The 14,342-nt window shown below is 43.4% G+C and overlaps 1 protein-coding gene across 4 annotated transcripts in view; it reads right to left on the bottom strand.

Moving 5' to 3' along the window:
• Positions 1–8,799: 8,799 nt before the first annotated feature.
• The window catches only part of runx1t1 (RUNX1 partner transcriptional co-repressor 1), an 83,093-nt gene continuing 77,550 nt past the window's right edge, over positions 8,800–14,342 (bottom strand). For all 4 annotated transcript variants that reach the window (XM_085992677.1, XM_085992676.1, XM_085992678.1 and 1 more), the window contains one exon: positions 8,800–11,703. In XM_085992677.1, the coding sequence (XP_085848803.1) occupies positions 11,428–11,703 (276 nt within the window). In that variant the 3' untranslated portion in view covers positions 8,800–11,427. The remainder of the gene's footprint in view (positions 11,704–14,342) is intronic.

Raw genomic sequence — 14,342 nt, 5'->3', positions numbered from 1 at the left:
AGCGATGAGCCGCTCCTCCTCTGTGTCCAGTGCAGCAGGACTCGCTGGCCTACCCTCCCTCTGGGGAGAAGGCCCCTGAGCTTCCCTAGCCACATCGCATTGCTGCAGCCCGCTGGGTCCCGGAGCTTCACCCTCATCAGACCCTTCCCGCCTGCTCCCCTCCAGGGAAGACGTGGTCCCAGTGTGGGCATAGGCTTCCTCGGGTAATGCTCCGGCTTCCTCCTCCTCCTCGCCTGCAGCTTCGCTCCCACTGGCAGCTTGAGGGCCCATCTCCTCAGCTTGTGAATCACTATCTGAAAGTAGGGAGGTACAAGAGTGGCTTTAGCGTGAGGACAGGGGGGCAGTAAAGGAGGGAGGAGTGCAGCAATTTAGTAAGTTGGATTGAAAGTGTCAAAGGCTGGTGTTGTGAGGGACAAGTGGAATGAGAGAGGAGAGAAAGCTGATGACCTTACCATTGCTGTCCCGAATGGGGTCGATGGGACTGATCACCTGGCTTGACACAATCCTGTGGACACGCGGCTCAAGATCGCTGAGGGGTTGCAGCTGAGGCCGCCCTCCACCCGTCCGTTGCTGCTGTCTCCTGTTATGATAGCTTGACCTGCAAGAAAAAGGACGGCGTCTGAGTAAATATACAGCCATGGTCTTTCCTGATGTGCCTCCCATATTTGAATAGCCCTTACTGTATGCAAGGTGTGGAATGTGCATGTGTGTTTCATGAGAGGGCCATAGGTGTTGGATGAGTGTTGGGCACTGGGGTTTTAAGACTCGCTGGCCATAGAGTGAGGTTGAAATGGAGGGATGGAGAGGTATTGAAAAAAAGCCACTCACCCTGACGACCTGAGTGAGGTCGTTGAACTTTTTGCGACATTGCGTATGGGTCCTGGGCACCATGCTCCTGGAGGAGACGTGCTGAGCCACCTCCCTCCACACTCTTCTGTACTCGCACGGCAAAGGCCTCCTGCCACTCTTAGGGTAGAGTATAGATCTTCTGCGCTCCACCGCGCCAACCAGAGCCTCCCAGGCTGAAGTGCTGAGCTCGTTCTCTCACCCGCTCCATAGTCCCTGGCTGGAAAATGTAGTCACAGGTCTCTCCAGGCCGAGATTCAAGGCTCCAGTGAGCAGGATGTGGCTGGAGAGCAAGATCGACCCATCCCTTTAAGAACTGGCTGGCGCCAGTGTGTGTGTGCTCCATCACTAACTGACATCACCTGCGCTGTGCCCGCGCTCTGAGTTAGCGCCTCGCTCCTCAGCCTTTGTGCCTTAAGACAGGTGTGCAGCACCCGATTTAGCGCTCCAATCATCTCCAGGGGCGATAAAAGTCAAGTTTGTAGTCGGAGGTGATAATTAGCACCAAGCGCTAAACTTTGCGCCTGGCTGATAATTGTGCCCCAAACAGGGCGATACCGAATTTCTCCCCCATGGAGTACAAAAGCAGGGAAGTTATGCTGAACCTTTATAAAGCTCTGGTTAAGCCACAACTAGAGTATTGCGTCCAGTTCTGGTCACCACACTTTAGGAAGGTTGTGTAGGTCCTTGAGACGGTGCAGAGGAGATTTACCAGAATGGTTCCAGGGATGAGGGATTTTAGCTACAAGGTTAGGTTGGAGAAGCTGGTGTTGTTCTCATTGGAGCAAAGGAGGTTGAGGGGAGATTTGACAGAGGTGTACAAGATTATGACGGGTTTGGTTATGGTAGACAGAGAAAGGCTGTTCCCGTTAGTTGATGGCACAAGGACTAGGGGACACTGATTTAAGGTTTTGGGCAAGAGATACAGGGGGGATGTAAGGGAGAACTTACATCTTCCAGCATTTGATGGAATCTGGAACAGTACCCATGGATTGGAGGGTAGCTAATGTTACCCCACTATTCAAAAAAGGTGGTAGAGAGAAAACGGGGAATTACAGACCGGTAAGCCTGACATCGGTAGTGGGGAAAATGCTAGAGTCCATTATAAAAGATGTAATAGCAGAGCACTTGGAAAACAGTGACAGGATCGGACAAAGTCAACATGGATTTACAAAAGGAAAATGGTGCTTGACTAATCTACTGGAATTTTTTGAGGATGTAACTGGTAAAATAGATAAGGGAGATCCAGTGGATGTGGTGTATTTGGACTTTCAGAAGGCTTTCGATAAGGTCCCGCATAAGAGATTAGCGTGTAAAGTTAAGGCACATGGGATTGGGGGCAAGGTATTGACTTGGATAGCGAACTGGTTGGCAGACAGAAAGCAAAGAGTTGGAATAAACGGGTCTTTTTCTGAGTGGCAGGCAGTGACTAGTGGGGTAGCGCAGCGATCGGTCCTTGGACCCCAGCTATTCACAATATATATTAATGATCTAGACAAGGGAACTGGATGTAATATCTCCAAATTTGCAGACGACACAAAGCTGGGTGGGCGTGTGTGCGGTGAGGAGGATGCCGTGAAACTCCAGGATGATTTGGACAGGTTGGGTGATTGGGCAAAAGCATGGCAGATGCAATATAACGTGGATAAATGTGAGGTTATCCACTTTGGTGGCAAAAACAGGAAGGCAGATTATTATCTGAATGGCAATAGATTGGGAGAAGGGGAAGTGCAACGAGACCTGGGTGTCCTTGTGCACCAGTCGCTGAAGGTAAGCACGCAGGTGCAGCAGGCAGTTAAGAAGGCAAATGGCATGTTGGACTTCGTAGCGAGGGGGTTTGAGTACAGGAACAAGGATGTCTTGCTGCAGTTCTAGAGGGCATTGGTGAGACCACACCTTGAGTATTGTGTGCAGTTTTGGTCGCCTCATCTGAGGAAGGATATTCTTGCCATGGAAGGAGTTCAGCGAAGATTCACCAGACTGATACCTGGGATGGCAGGAATGACGCATGAGGAGAGATTGGGTCGATTGGGCTTGTACTCGCTGGAGTTTAGAAGAATGAGAGGGGATCTTATTGAAACTTATAAAATTCTGACAGGACTGGACAGACTAGATGCAGGAAGGATGTTCCCGATGGTCGGGGAGTCCAGAACCAGGGGGTCACAGTCTAAGGATAAGGGGTAGGCCATTTAGGACAGAAATGAGGAGGAATTTCTTCACCCAGAGAGTGGTGAACCTGTGGAATTCTCTACCACAGAAGGCAGTAGAGGGCAATACATTAAATATATTCAAGAAGGAGTTGGATATATTTCTTAAGGCTAAAGGGATCAAGGGGTATGGGGAGAAAGCAGGGACCGGGTACTGAATTTGGATGATCAGCCATGATCGCATTGAATGGCGGAGCAGGCTCGAGGGGCCAAATGGCCTACTCCTGCTCCTATCTTCTATGTTTCTATGTAACCTTTTTACGCTGCGAGTGGTGAGGACCTGGAATTCGCTGCCGTTGGAAGTGATGGAAGCGGAGACACTCAATGTTTTCAAGGGGAGACTGGATAGGGACTTGAGGGAAATAAACTTGCAGGGCTACGGGGATACAGCGGGGGAATGGGACTGATTGGATTGCTCTACAGAGGGCCGGCATGGACTCGATGGGCCGAATGGCCTCCTTCTGTGCCGTAATGACTATGATTCTAGTAAACAAGGTTGGTGAGCTGCAGGCACAAATAGCCACATGGGAATATGATGATGTGACAATAATGGAGAGCTGGCTCGAAAAAGGGCAGGATCGGGTGTCAAATATTCCTGGATATAGTGTGTTCGGGAAAGATAGGGAAGGACAGATAGGAGCTGGTGTGGCAGTATTGGTTAAGGAGAATGTTACAGTGCTGGAGAGAGAGGATGTCCTGGAGGAGTCATGAACAGAATCTATACGGCTAGTTATTTCTAGACATATTTCTCATCTACATGTTGCCCCTTGCCGACATCATCCGAAACCACAGCATCAGTTTCCACATGTACACTGACAACACCCAGCTCTACCTTGCTACCTCTTCTCTCGACCCCTCCACAGTATCTAAATTGTCAGACTGCTTGTCCGACATACAGTTCCAGGTGAGCAAAAATGTTCTCCAATTAAATATTGGGAAGACCGAAGCCATTGTCTTCGGTCCCCGCCACAAACTCCGTTCCCAAGCCACTGACTCCATCGCTCTCCCTAACATATCTCTGAGGCTGAACCACACGGTTCATAACCTTGGTGTCATATTTGATCCCGAAATGAGCTTCCGACCACATTTCTGCAGCATAACAAAGAACGCCTACTTCCACCTCCGTAACATCGCCCATCGCTGCCCTTGCCTCACCTCATCTGCTGCTCAAACCCTCATCCATGCCTTTGTTACCTCTAGACTTGACTATTCCAATGCACTCCTGGCTGGCCTCCCACCCTACGTAAACTTGAGGTCATCCAAAACTCGGCAGCCCGTGTCCTAACTCGCACCAAGTCCCGTTCACCCATCTCCCCTGTGCTCGCTGGCCTACATTGGCTCACGGTTAAGCAGCGCCTCAATTTCAAAATTCTCATCCTTGTTTTCAAATCCCTCCATGGCCTCACCCCTTCTTATCTCTGTAATCTCCTACAGCCCCACAAACCCCCCCCCCCCCCCCGCCGAGATATCTGCACGCCTCTAATTCTGCCCTCTTGAGCATTATAATCGCTCAAGCTTTGGTGGTCGTGCCTTCTGTTTCCTAGGCCCTAAGCTCTGGAATTCTCTGCCTAAACGTGTCCACCTCGCTACCTCTCTTTCCTCTTTAAGATGCTCCTTAAAACCTACCTCTTTGACCAAGCTTTTGGTCATCTGCTCCAATTGAACCTCATGTGGATCGGTGTCAAATTTTTTGTCTTAAAATACTCCTGTGCAGCGCCTTGGGACGTTTTACTACGTTAACAACTTTTATTTATATAGCGTCTTTAAGAAATAATAGGGTTACCATTACACTAGCTACGTGTATTCTATAGGCCACCAACTAGTGGGAAGGATATAGAGGAGCAAATTAGCAGGGAAATTAGAGAGAGATGCAAGAACTATAGAGTAGTGATAATGGGGGACTTCAACTACCCTAATATAGACTGGTATAGTAATAGTGTAAAGGGCAGAGAGGGGGAAGAATTTCTAAAGTGTGTTCAGAAGAACTTTCTTGATCAGTATGTTTCTAGCCTGAGAAAAGAAAGACTTGCATTTATATAGCACCTTTCATGACCACCGGATGTCTCAAAAGCGCTTTACAGCTAATGAAGTGCTTTTGAATTGGAGTCACCGCTGTAATGTAAGGAGGCATTGCTGGATCTAGTTCTGGGGAACGAGGTAGGTCAAGTGGAGCAACTGTCAGTAGGTGAATATTTAGGGAACAGTGATCATAGTATCATAAGGTTTAGATAAGCTATGGAAAAGGACAGGGAGCAATTTGGAGTAAAAATACTTAATTGGAGGAAGGCAAATTTCAGTGGGATGAGAACGGATCTGGCCCGGGTAAACTGGAATCAGAGGTCGGCAGGCAAAATTGTAGTGGAACAATGGGCTGCCTTTAAAGAGGAAATAGTTTTGGTACAGTTGAGGTACATTCCCACTAGATGGAAAGTTAGGGTAACTAAAGTCAGAGCTCCCTGGATGATGAGAGAGAGAGTAAGATGAAGTAGAAAAGGAGCGCGTATGACAGATGTCAGGTCGAGAATACATCTGAGAATCAGGCTAAATATAGAAAGTTCAGAGGAGAAGTGAAAAAGAAAATAAGAGGGTCAAAGAGAGGGTATGAGAATAGAATGGCAGCTAACATAAAAGGGAATTTAAAAGTCTTCTATAGGCAAATAAATAGTAAACAGGTAGCAAAAGGCAGGGTGGAGTCAATTAGGGACCAAAAAGACCTACGCATGGAGGCAGAGGGTATGGCTGAGGTACTAAATGAGTACTTTGCATCCGTCTTCACCAAGGAAGAGGATGCTGCCATAGACATGGTGAAGGAGGAGATACCGGATGGAATATGAATTGATAAAGACAAGGTACTAGAAAGGCTGGCTGCACTTAAAAGTATATAAAGTCACCAGGACCGGATGGGATGCATCCTAGGATGTTGAGGGAAGAAATCACGGAGATACTGGTCATAATCTGCCAATCCTCCTTAGAAACGGGGGTGGTACCAGAGGACTGGAGAATTGCAAATGTTACACCATTGTTCAAAAAAGGGGGTAAAGATAAAACCAGCAACTATAGGCCAGTCAGTTTAACCTCGGTAGTGGGGGAAGCTTTTAGAAACAATCATCAGGGACAAAATTAAGAGTCACTTGGACAAGTGTGGTTTAATTAAGGAAAGCCAGCACAGATTTGTTAAAGGCAAATCGTGTTTAAACAACCTGATCGAGTTTTTTGATGAGGTAACAGAGAGGGTTGATGAGGGCAATGCGATTGACGTGGTGTACATGGATTTCCAAAAGGCATGCGACAAAGTGCCACATAATAGGCTTGCTAGCAAAAGTTAAAGCCCATGGAATAAAAGGGACAGTGGCAGCACAGATACGAAATTGGGTAAGTGACAGGAAACAGTAGTGGTGAAGGGTTGTTTTTCGGACTGGATGGAGGCATACACTGGTGTTCCCCAGGGGTCGGTACTAGGACCACTGCTTTTCTTGATATATATTAATGACTTGGATGTGGGTGTACAGGGCACAATTTCAAATTTGCAAATGACACAAAACTTGGAAGTATAGTGAACAGTGAGGAGGATAGTGATAGACTTCAAGAGGGCATAGACAGGCTGGTGGAATGGGCGGACACATGGCAGATGAGATTTAATGCAGAAGAGTGTGAAGTGATACATTTTGGTAGAAAGATTGAGGGGAAATATAAACTAAAGGGTACAATCCTAAAGGGAGTGCATGAACAAAGAGACCTGGGTTATATGTGCACAAATCGTTGAAGGTGGCAGGGGCAGGTTGAGAAAACAGTTAAAAAACCTTATGGGACCCTGGGCTTCATGATTAGAGGTATAGAGTACAAAAGCGTGGAAATTATGATAAACCTTTCTAAAACACTGGTTCAGCCTCAACTGGAGTATTGTGTCCAATTCTGGGCACCGCACTTTAGGAAGGATGTGAAGGCCTTAGAAGAGGGTGTAGAAAAGATTTACGAGAATGATTCCAGGGATGGGGGACTTCAGTTACGTAGACTGGAGAAACTGGGGTTGTTCTCCTTAGAACGAGAAGATTGAGAGGAGATTTGATAGAGGTGTTCAAAATCATGAGGGGTCTGGACAGAGTAGATAGAGAGAAACTGTTCCCATTGGCAGAAGGGTTGAGAACCAGAGGACACAGATTTAAAGGTGATTGGCAAAAGAACCAAAGGCGACATAAGAAAAAACTTTTTTATTCGGCACATGGTTAGGATCTGGAATGCACTGCCGGAAAGGGTGGTGGAGGCAGACTCAATCAAAAGGGAGTTGGATAAGTACCCGAAAGTAAAACATTTGCAGGGCTACTGGGAAAGGGCGGGGGAGTGGGACTAGCTGAGGTGCTCTTGCAGAGAGCCGGCACGGGCTTGACAGGCCGAATGGCTTTCTTCTGTGCTGTAACCATTCTATGATTAGTGTGCAATGTATAATAATCTTGGTAATCTGCTTTTCTCCTTGTTTCTAATACGAAGTGGTTTCATGTACTGTCCACTATTTAATTTCTCCCAATTTTCAATTACAAATAAAACCAGTAAGAATTTCTTAAAAAAAAGACAAATTTTGCTTAGCATGAATTTACTGTAGGTGGGAATTTTCACATCCTTTTAACTATTTGTGAGATGTCTTAATTTTGCCACATAGAGAAAATAACATGATTGGTCCAGAAAGAAGAGGACGTGGGAAGAGAAAGTAAAAGGAAAATTGCCTGGGTTGAGAATTACCCCAGTAGCACAATTTAGATAAAAATAAATAACATTCTAGCATAGTGACATCACCATATACTAGTGCGTACACTGGGGGTGAACTAGTTTCCCCAAAAGGACACTGGATTATCATGGAAAAAGGGGGAGAACTGATAATATAGCGCTATGGAACCATTCACGAGAACACTTGGAAAGTTTCCCAATGACCCCATGGCCAGTCTGCCCTAGTATATACTAAGCCTGTGTTACACATGTTTATTTTATTTTTTTAAAGTCTATGTGTAAACACAGATAAAAGGCAGTACTTCTTGACAACTTTTTCATTCGAATGTAGTGGAAAATTGGTATAGTTGATTTTTTTTTTTTTTTTTAAACTGTAAACCCTGCTGCAACACAATATTGAAGCAGTATTATTCATTTTGCAGTAAACTAATCAGGGAGCTTAAATTTTTTATTAAACATGAACACACAACACTATTTACATTCCTATGTTTTGCTAGTTAGCCGATAGCAAATTAAAACAATTAACAATGTTCTAGTTCCTCAAACTAAATATAAATTATACTACAAATGGAATGCAGGTAACAGAAAATTTAAATGTTAAAGGGTTTTTGGCCAGCCCTTTAGGAGGATTGAATCCTCCTGACGTGATCTCAGTTTTGTATGGTTAACGCACCACTGTCAGTACGCAGTGCAATTATTGATGTACGTGACCCAAAAGGAGTCATTATTGTTGTGACATTCAAACCTCTGAAGGCTGCCTAGAGAGCTTGAAAAGGACAAGAATCTCCTTCAAAGCTTCATTTCTAATTAAAACCTGTACCAGAAATCTCAGGCGACTTTTGTTTCTACTTCCAAATTTATTAGAATACTAATTAATATGCAGAAACCTTTAAAATCCATAGACTGTTGTGTCTTACCTGCAAGTGGACTGTGTCAACCCTAGGAAAGCAGTTTACCAAAATACCCAACAGAGTAGTATTAAAGTAGTCTCACAAATTCCCCACAAAGAACCACAACCTTTGGTGAATACAGATATTAAAATTTTTATTACACAGTAAGGAATACAACAATACCTGAATCATACTTTAAAGATTCACAGGTTGACAGACCATACAATACAGTCCAACTAAAGAAAAAAAGATAATCAAGGAACCACAGTTTAGACATAGTAGACTTAAAAGCTCAGAAATATGCTGACAAAAGCATGATGTCTAGACACCCCCCAAAAAGTTAGTCTACCGTTAACTTGTGGTACATGTCTGAATTAAGTATTGCACAACAACTTTCACAATAAAGTTGCAGAACCAAAATTTTACTTAAATCTGCATTTCAGATTCTCCAATTTTCTGTCCTTTTAGAAACCAGACAATATGGAGTCCCTTTCTTAAGTATTCCAGGCATAGGCATGCTTTGCATAAGTTAACCGGCCTTTGCTTTTTTCCCCATTTTTGTTCCACGACATGCACCTACACAACAAAGACAGGTGGTCCTGTCACAAGTACATCTCACAACAGAGAGGACCCCCCGTTCCTATCAGCAACCAACCTTTAAACTGTAATCAATGAAGTCAATTTTTTATGCGTTTATACCTACAAATTATACTCTCACATAATCTGTATAAGTGACAAGCTTAAAAGGAAACTAACAAAAGTTCAGGTATGAGGTCTGCATTGTTACCAAGTAGTGATATGGTTTGCAGCTGTATGAGCTTACTTTTGGTTTCCTGGTTCTCTTGTGCCCATTTGGTTTGACTATACCAGTTAGTTTAGCTACTGGTGCAATATACATGCTGTCAGAGGTAGAGTGAAACTTTGCCACTGAGGAGTCTGTAGCAAAACAGGAGAAAAGAGAAGAACTCTGAGAATTGGTTTACACAGGGTGCCCTGAATTAAAGTAAGTAGATCAGTAATGTGATGCACTAATCCTTTCACACACTAGTGTTAATAAAACAGTGCTGTTTTCACATACATCACAGCATCCGATATATACGTGTATGACATCTGGTTTTTGGATTATACAATGGATTTACTGAAACTTGCTGAAATCGTTTAACCTGCTGACTGCTTTGAAACAATTATTGGTGCTTTTTTTTTCTGATTTTGGTCCGTCGGATCAGTCTTTGGCTGACTTCCCTTTTTTTAATACTGTTAATACCTGGCATTCAGCAGTGTTAAAGCTGTCAATCTACACCTCAGCATTTGGAGTTTTTTTTTAAGATAAAAGATTTTTAAAATCAGCAATACTTAATGACCTCGCAGTGATATGCATGCACTGTCCTCTTGTATGATCTCATTATATAAAATGCCACTAGTAATAGTGACCAGTTTGTCAAAGAAATGAAATTCACAGCTACTCTAACCTATAGCTAACTCTGTGAAATGGCTCTAGCATATTAAGAGTTTGCCCAAATAAGCATGCCTAGGGAGTCATTGTGACAGTGCAAGTACATTTATGTACATCCCTCTTACAAAACACCAATATGTTAGCATTCCGTGACGCATGCTAAGTCTTAGAAATCCTAAACAGAGTGAAATAGCAGCTCAGATAGATAGCTCTTTTTTTTTCCTTTATCTTTTGAGGACAACAAAAAAATTCCATTGTGGGAACTACCAGAGAAATATCACTAATACATACAGATATAAAAGCAGCATAGAAAGATACAGGTCTATCACCAACTAGGAATAATAGACTAAATGTGGGCATGGTTAGCTACAATGGATCTTCACGTTTGTCCAACACATTTACAAGAACACCATAGGGAACCTCACAGGACAGAAGTGTTTTAACACCAAGAGAACTACTTCAAATCTGAACAGATGGAGTGGGAACACAGAGTGGGCCAGTGCTGTAGCCACCATTTCATTATCAAAAAAATGAGCAGGAACAGACCTGATTGTCTTACTATGTGGAACCTTGTAAAAGTGTAGAAATGCTCTATTGAGGGCAGCTGGTAGACAGTGACTGCCAAAAAATGCAAATCAAATACAGGCTGTTTCTCATTAGGACTGAAAGCCTCTTATTATGGCATTTTCTTTGTTGTTGTATTCATACATCCCACAGCAAAAAAACAGATTCAATTCTTCATTCTGTTGACCTGGATATTGTTTTTTTTGGAGGAAAGGATGAACATCTGTGCTTCCTTCCAATCTGCTGCACAGCTGCACATTTTGTTGCAGGTCTTCAGAGTTCAGTCAGTAACCCATGAACGCCATTCATCTTCTTGTTAAAATGTCTATGCTGTAGCCAACGCATGTGCCCTTGAGGGTTTTGCAAGAGATTTCTTTTTCATTATTGTAGAAAAGAACAATGTGTCCTTTAATATTAGCATTTTTGCTTTGTACAGTAATTAGCAATCCCTTGGTCTGCTGTCTGATAAAGCATCTGTTTATGAGGTTACCTAGTTTTAATCCCAGCTACTGGAAAAATAACGAGGGAAGAGGTCAAATCTACTTTTGCGATGCTCTCTGCCTTCTCTGCAGTTTTACAAACAAGAAAAAAGATGAACAAATAATATCTTTGTTTTTTCATAGTAAGTAAGTGTGACCCGTTACTGGCCTTCGTAACTCACTACTACTCCCAGATTAGTTTCTCCTTTGATAGTGTAAGAGTCTTTTTTTTTCCGTTTCATCTTTGTGTGACTGAGCAATTTGTATCTTTAACGAGGGGTCGTTTCTATGGTTGATGGAGTGGCCGGGGTGGTCGACCTGGAGGTGGTTGCTGGTGGTGTGTCCACTGGGCTGCCTGCCCCACTGCTGGGTGTTGCAGATGAGCTGGCTGTGGCCGCCTCACCTTGCTGCTGGGCCTGAAGGGTTTGTCCACACACATGATGGTGCTTTTCCCAGTCCTTATGCTGGCAAAATGAACCACAGTATCGTGCTGTATTGCAGCCGCTGCATGTCTCGCTGGCCTTGCGTCCACAGTTCCAACAACTCTGTGGGGATAAAAAAACAAAGTAACATAAGTACAACATTAGAAGTTGCCGAAAGTCTACTGGAAAAGTCAAGTCAACGGATACTAACTTGCAAGTGCACAACAGAAAAACCTACAGATGTCCTGTAAACCAGGAAAACTGTATAAAGCAGGGAAGTCAATATTAATTTGTCCACCTGCATGTTGGTTGGTTATAGCTCATATAAATAGCACACATCTCTTGTACAAATGAGGTAGAGCTTCTGAGATGCAAAGCTGTCACCACTTTTGTGTGCTGTGTATTGTGCTTGAAGAAGTGCCCAGTTCCAAAGAACTGTGGGAAGCTGTCATTTCAGAATAAAAAGTTAATTACATATCAAAATAAGAGGTCTAAGCAAGCTCAACTAGTATGTTAAATAGGTGCTGGATTCTTTTCATTGTTTTTGTAATGATAGACAGTTCAATGGCGTCTTGTGATTCACAGGGAAGCGAGAACATTAATCGCTACTGCAAATAGTATTTAGAACTGCATAGAAGCTGAAAATTAGAACAAGTGCGGTCGAGGCTTTTTTTATATTTAAATGAGTACTAGTTAATTGTAACAGAACAATGTTAACTAATCATTATGCAGTTATTCAATCAGTTGACTAATCACAAAACCTCTGTTCACAGGTATTTAAATACTTGAACATCGCTGACTAATTCTGTAAGGGAAGCTATCTGTTTTAGACACAGCTTTGTGCACACACTCTGTTAAAATGCGATGATGATGGCAGTCTATAACTGAGTGAATACTTGAATTAATTGCCACCATATCAGTTTCTGTCAGATTAAATGCAGATGTATGGTAAAACTATTAACATAGGAAGAACCAATTATAGTAACCCTTTAAATACTGGAATTTTAAATATGTCCAGAAGAATGAGTATTCAGCTCATCTGAATCACGGTTGGAAGGCTTACGGGTGAACCTGTACTAAAATAGTATTATCCTTTCTCCACATCATAACTACTCAAAAGGGCGGAAACGCTGACATCCATTTTTGTTCTAAACAAATGTCTGCTGCTCCAAGACTAGAGTAGGATTCAAACCTCTCCCACCCCATTTATACTGAGAGATTGTGTTCGGTTCTGATCAAGCTGATTTAAATTAAATAAGAGATGTTTAAACATATCTTTGCTGCAATCCAGTTTCTTTGCTGTGCAGTATTTAACTACCAACTGGGAATGCACTGCTAAACATTTTTCTCGGGGTAGTAAGTGATCAGATATTTGGAACCAAACTGCTTACACTGGTAGGATTTCTTTCATGTTGTTTAACAGTGAGTTTTAAACTGGCCGAGTAGATATGAATTTTTACTTCTCCTTGGATTGGAAATAAAGAATGAGGCAATATTCACGAGAGCTACTGCCCTGTGAATTAGCTACAAATTGTATGGTAATGTAATTGGGCTTGAGGAACTGAATAAAATCAGTATTTGTAGGGCAATGGCGTTAGGGAAATTGACGGGATTGAAGACCGATAAATCCACAGGGCCTGATAATCTACATCCTAGGGTACTTAAGGAAGTGGCCCTAGAAATAGTAGATGCATTGCTGGTCATCTTCCAAAATTCTATAGACTCTGGAACAGTTCCCATGGATTGGAGGGTAGCTAATGTTACCCCACTATTCAAAAAAGGTGGTAGAGAGAAAACAGGGAATTATAGATTGGTAAGCCTGACATCGGTAGTGGGGAAAATGCTAGAGTCCATTATAAAAGCAGTGACAGGATCGGACAAAGTCAACGTAGATTTACAAAAGGTAAATCGTGCTCGACTAATCTATTGGAATTTTTTGAGGATGTAACTGGTAGATTAGATAAGGGAGAACCAGTGGATGTGGTTTATTTGGACTTTCAGAAGGCTTTCGATAAGGTCCCGCATAAGAGATTAGCGTGTAAAGTTAAGGCACATGGGATTGGGGGCAAGGTACTGACTTGGATAGAGAACTGGTTGGCAGATAGGAAGCAAAGAGTTGGAATAAACGGGTCTTTTTCTGAGTGGCAGGCAGTGACTAGTGGGGTACCGCAGGGATCGGTCCTTGGACCCCAGCTATTCACAATATATATTAATGATCTAGACAAGGGAACTGGATGTAATATCTCCAAATTTGCAGACGACACAAAGCTGGGTGTGCGTGTGTGCGGTGAGGAGGATGCCGAGAAACTCCAGGATGATTTGGACAGGTTGGGTGATTGGGCAAAAGCATGGCAGATGCAATATAACGTGGATAAATGTGAGGTTATCCACTTTGGTGGCAAAAACAGGAAGGCAGATTATTATCTGAATGGCAATAGATTGGGAGAAGGGGAAGTGCAATGAGACCTGGGTGTCCTTGTGCACCAGTCGCTGAAGGTAAGCACGCAGGTGCAGCAGGCGGCTAAGAAGGCAAATGGCATGTTGGCCTTCGTAGCGAGAGGGTTTGAGTACAGGAACAAGGATGTCTTGCTGCAGTTCTAGAGGGCATTGGTGAGACCACACCTTGAGTATTGTGTGCAGTTTTGGTCGCCTTATCTGAGGAAGGATATTCTTGCCATGGAAGGAGTTCAGCGAAGATTCACCAGACTGATACCTGGGATGGCAGGAATGACGTATGAGGAGAGATTGGGTCGATTGGGCTT

This window comes from Somniosus microcephalus, chromosome 7, assembly GCF_052327205.1.
Source record: "Somniosus microcephalus isolate GS21.2 chromosome 7, FLI_Smic_1.0, whole genome shotgun sequence".
In the NCBI taxonomy this organism is placed as follows: Eukaryota; Metazoa; Chordata; class Chondrichthyes; order Squaliformes; family Somniosidae; genus Somniosus; species Somniosus microcephalus.
Note: the sequence above shows the minus strand (reverse complement) of the source record. Positions and strands in the feature narration are given on the sequence as shown.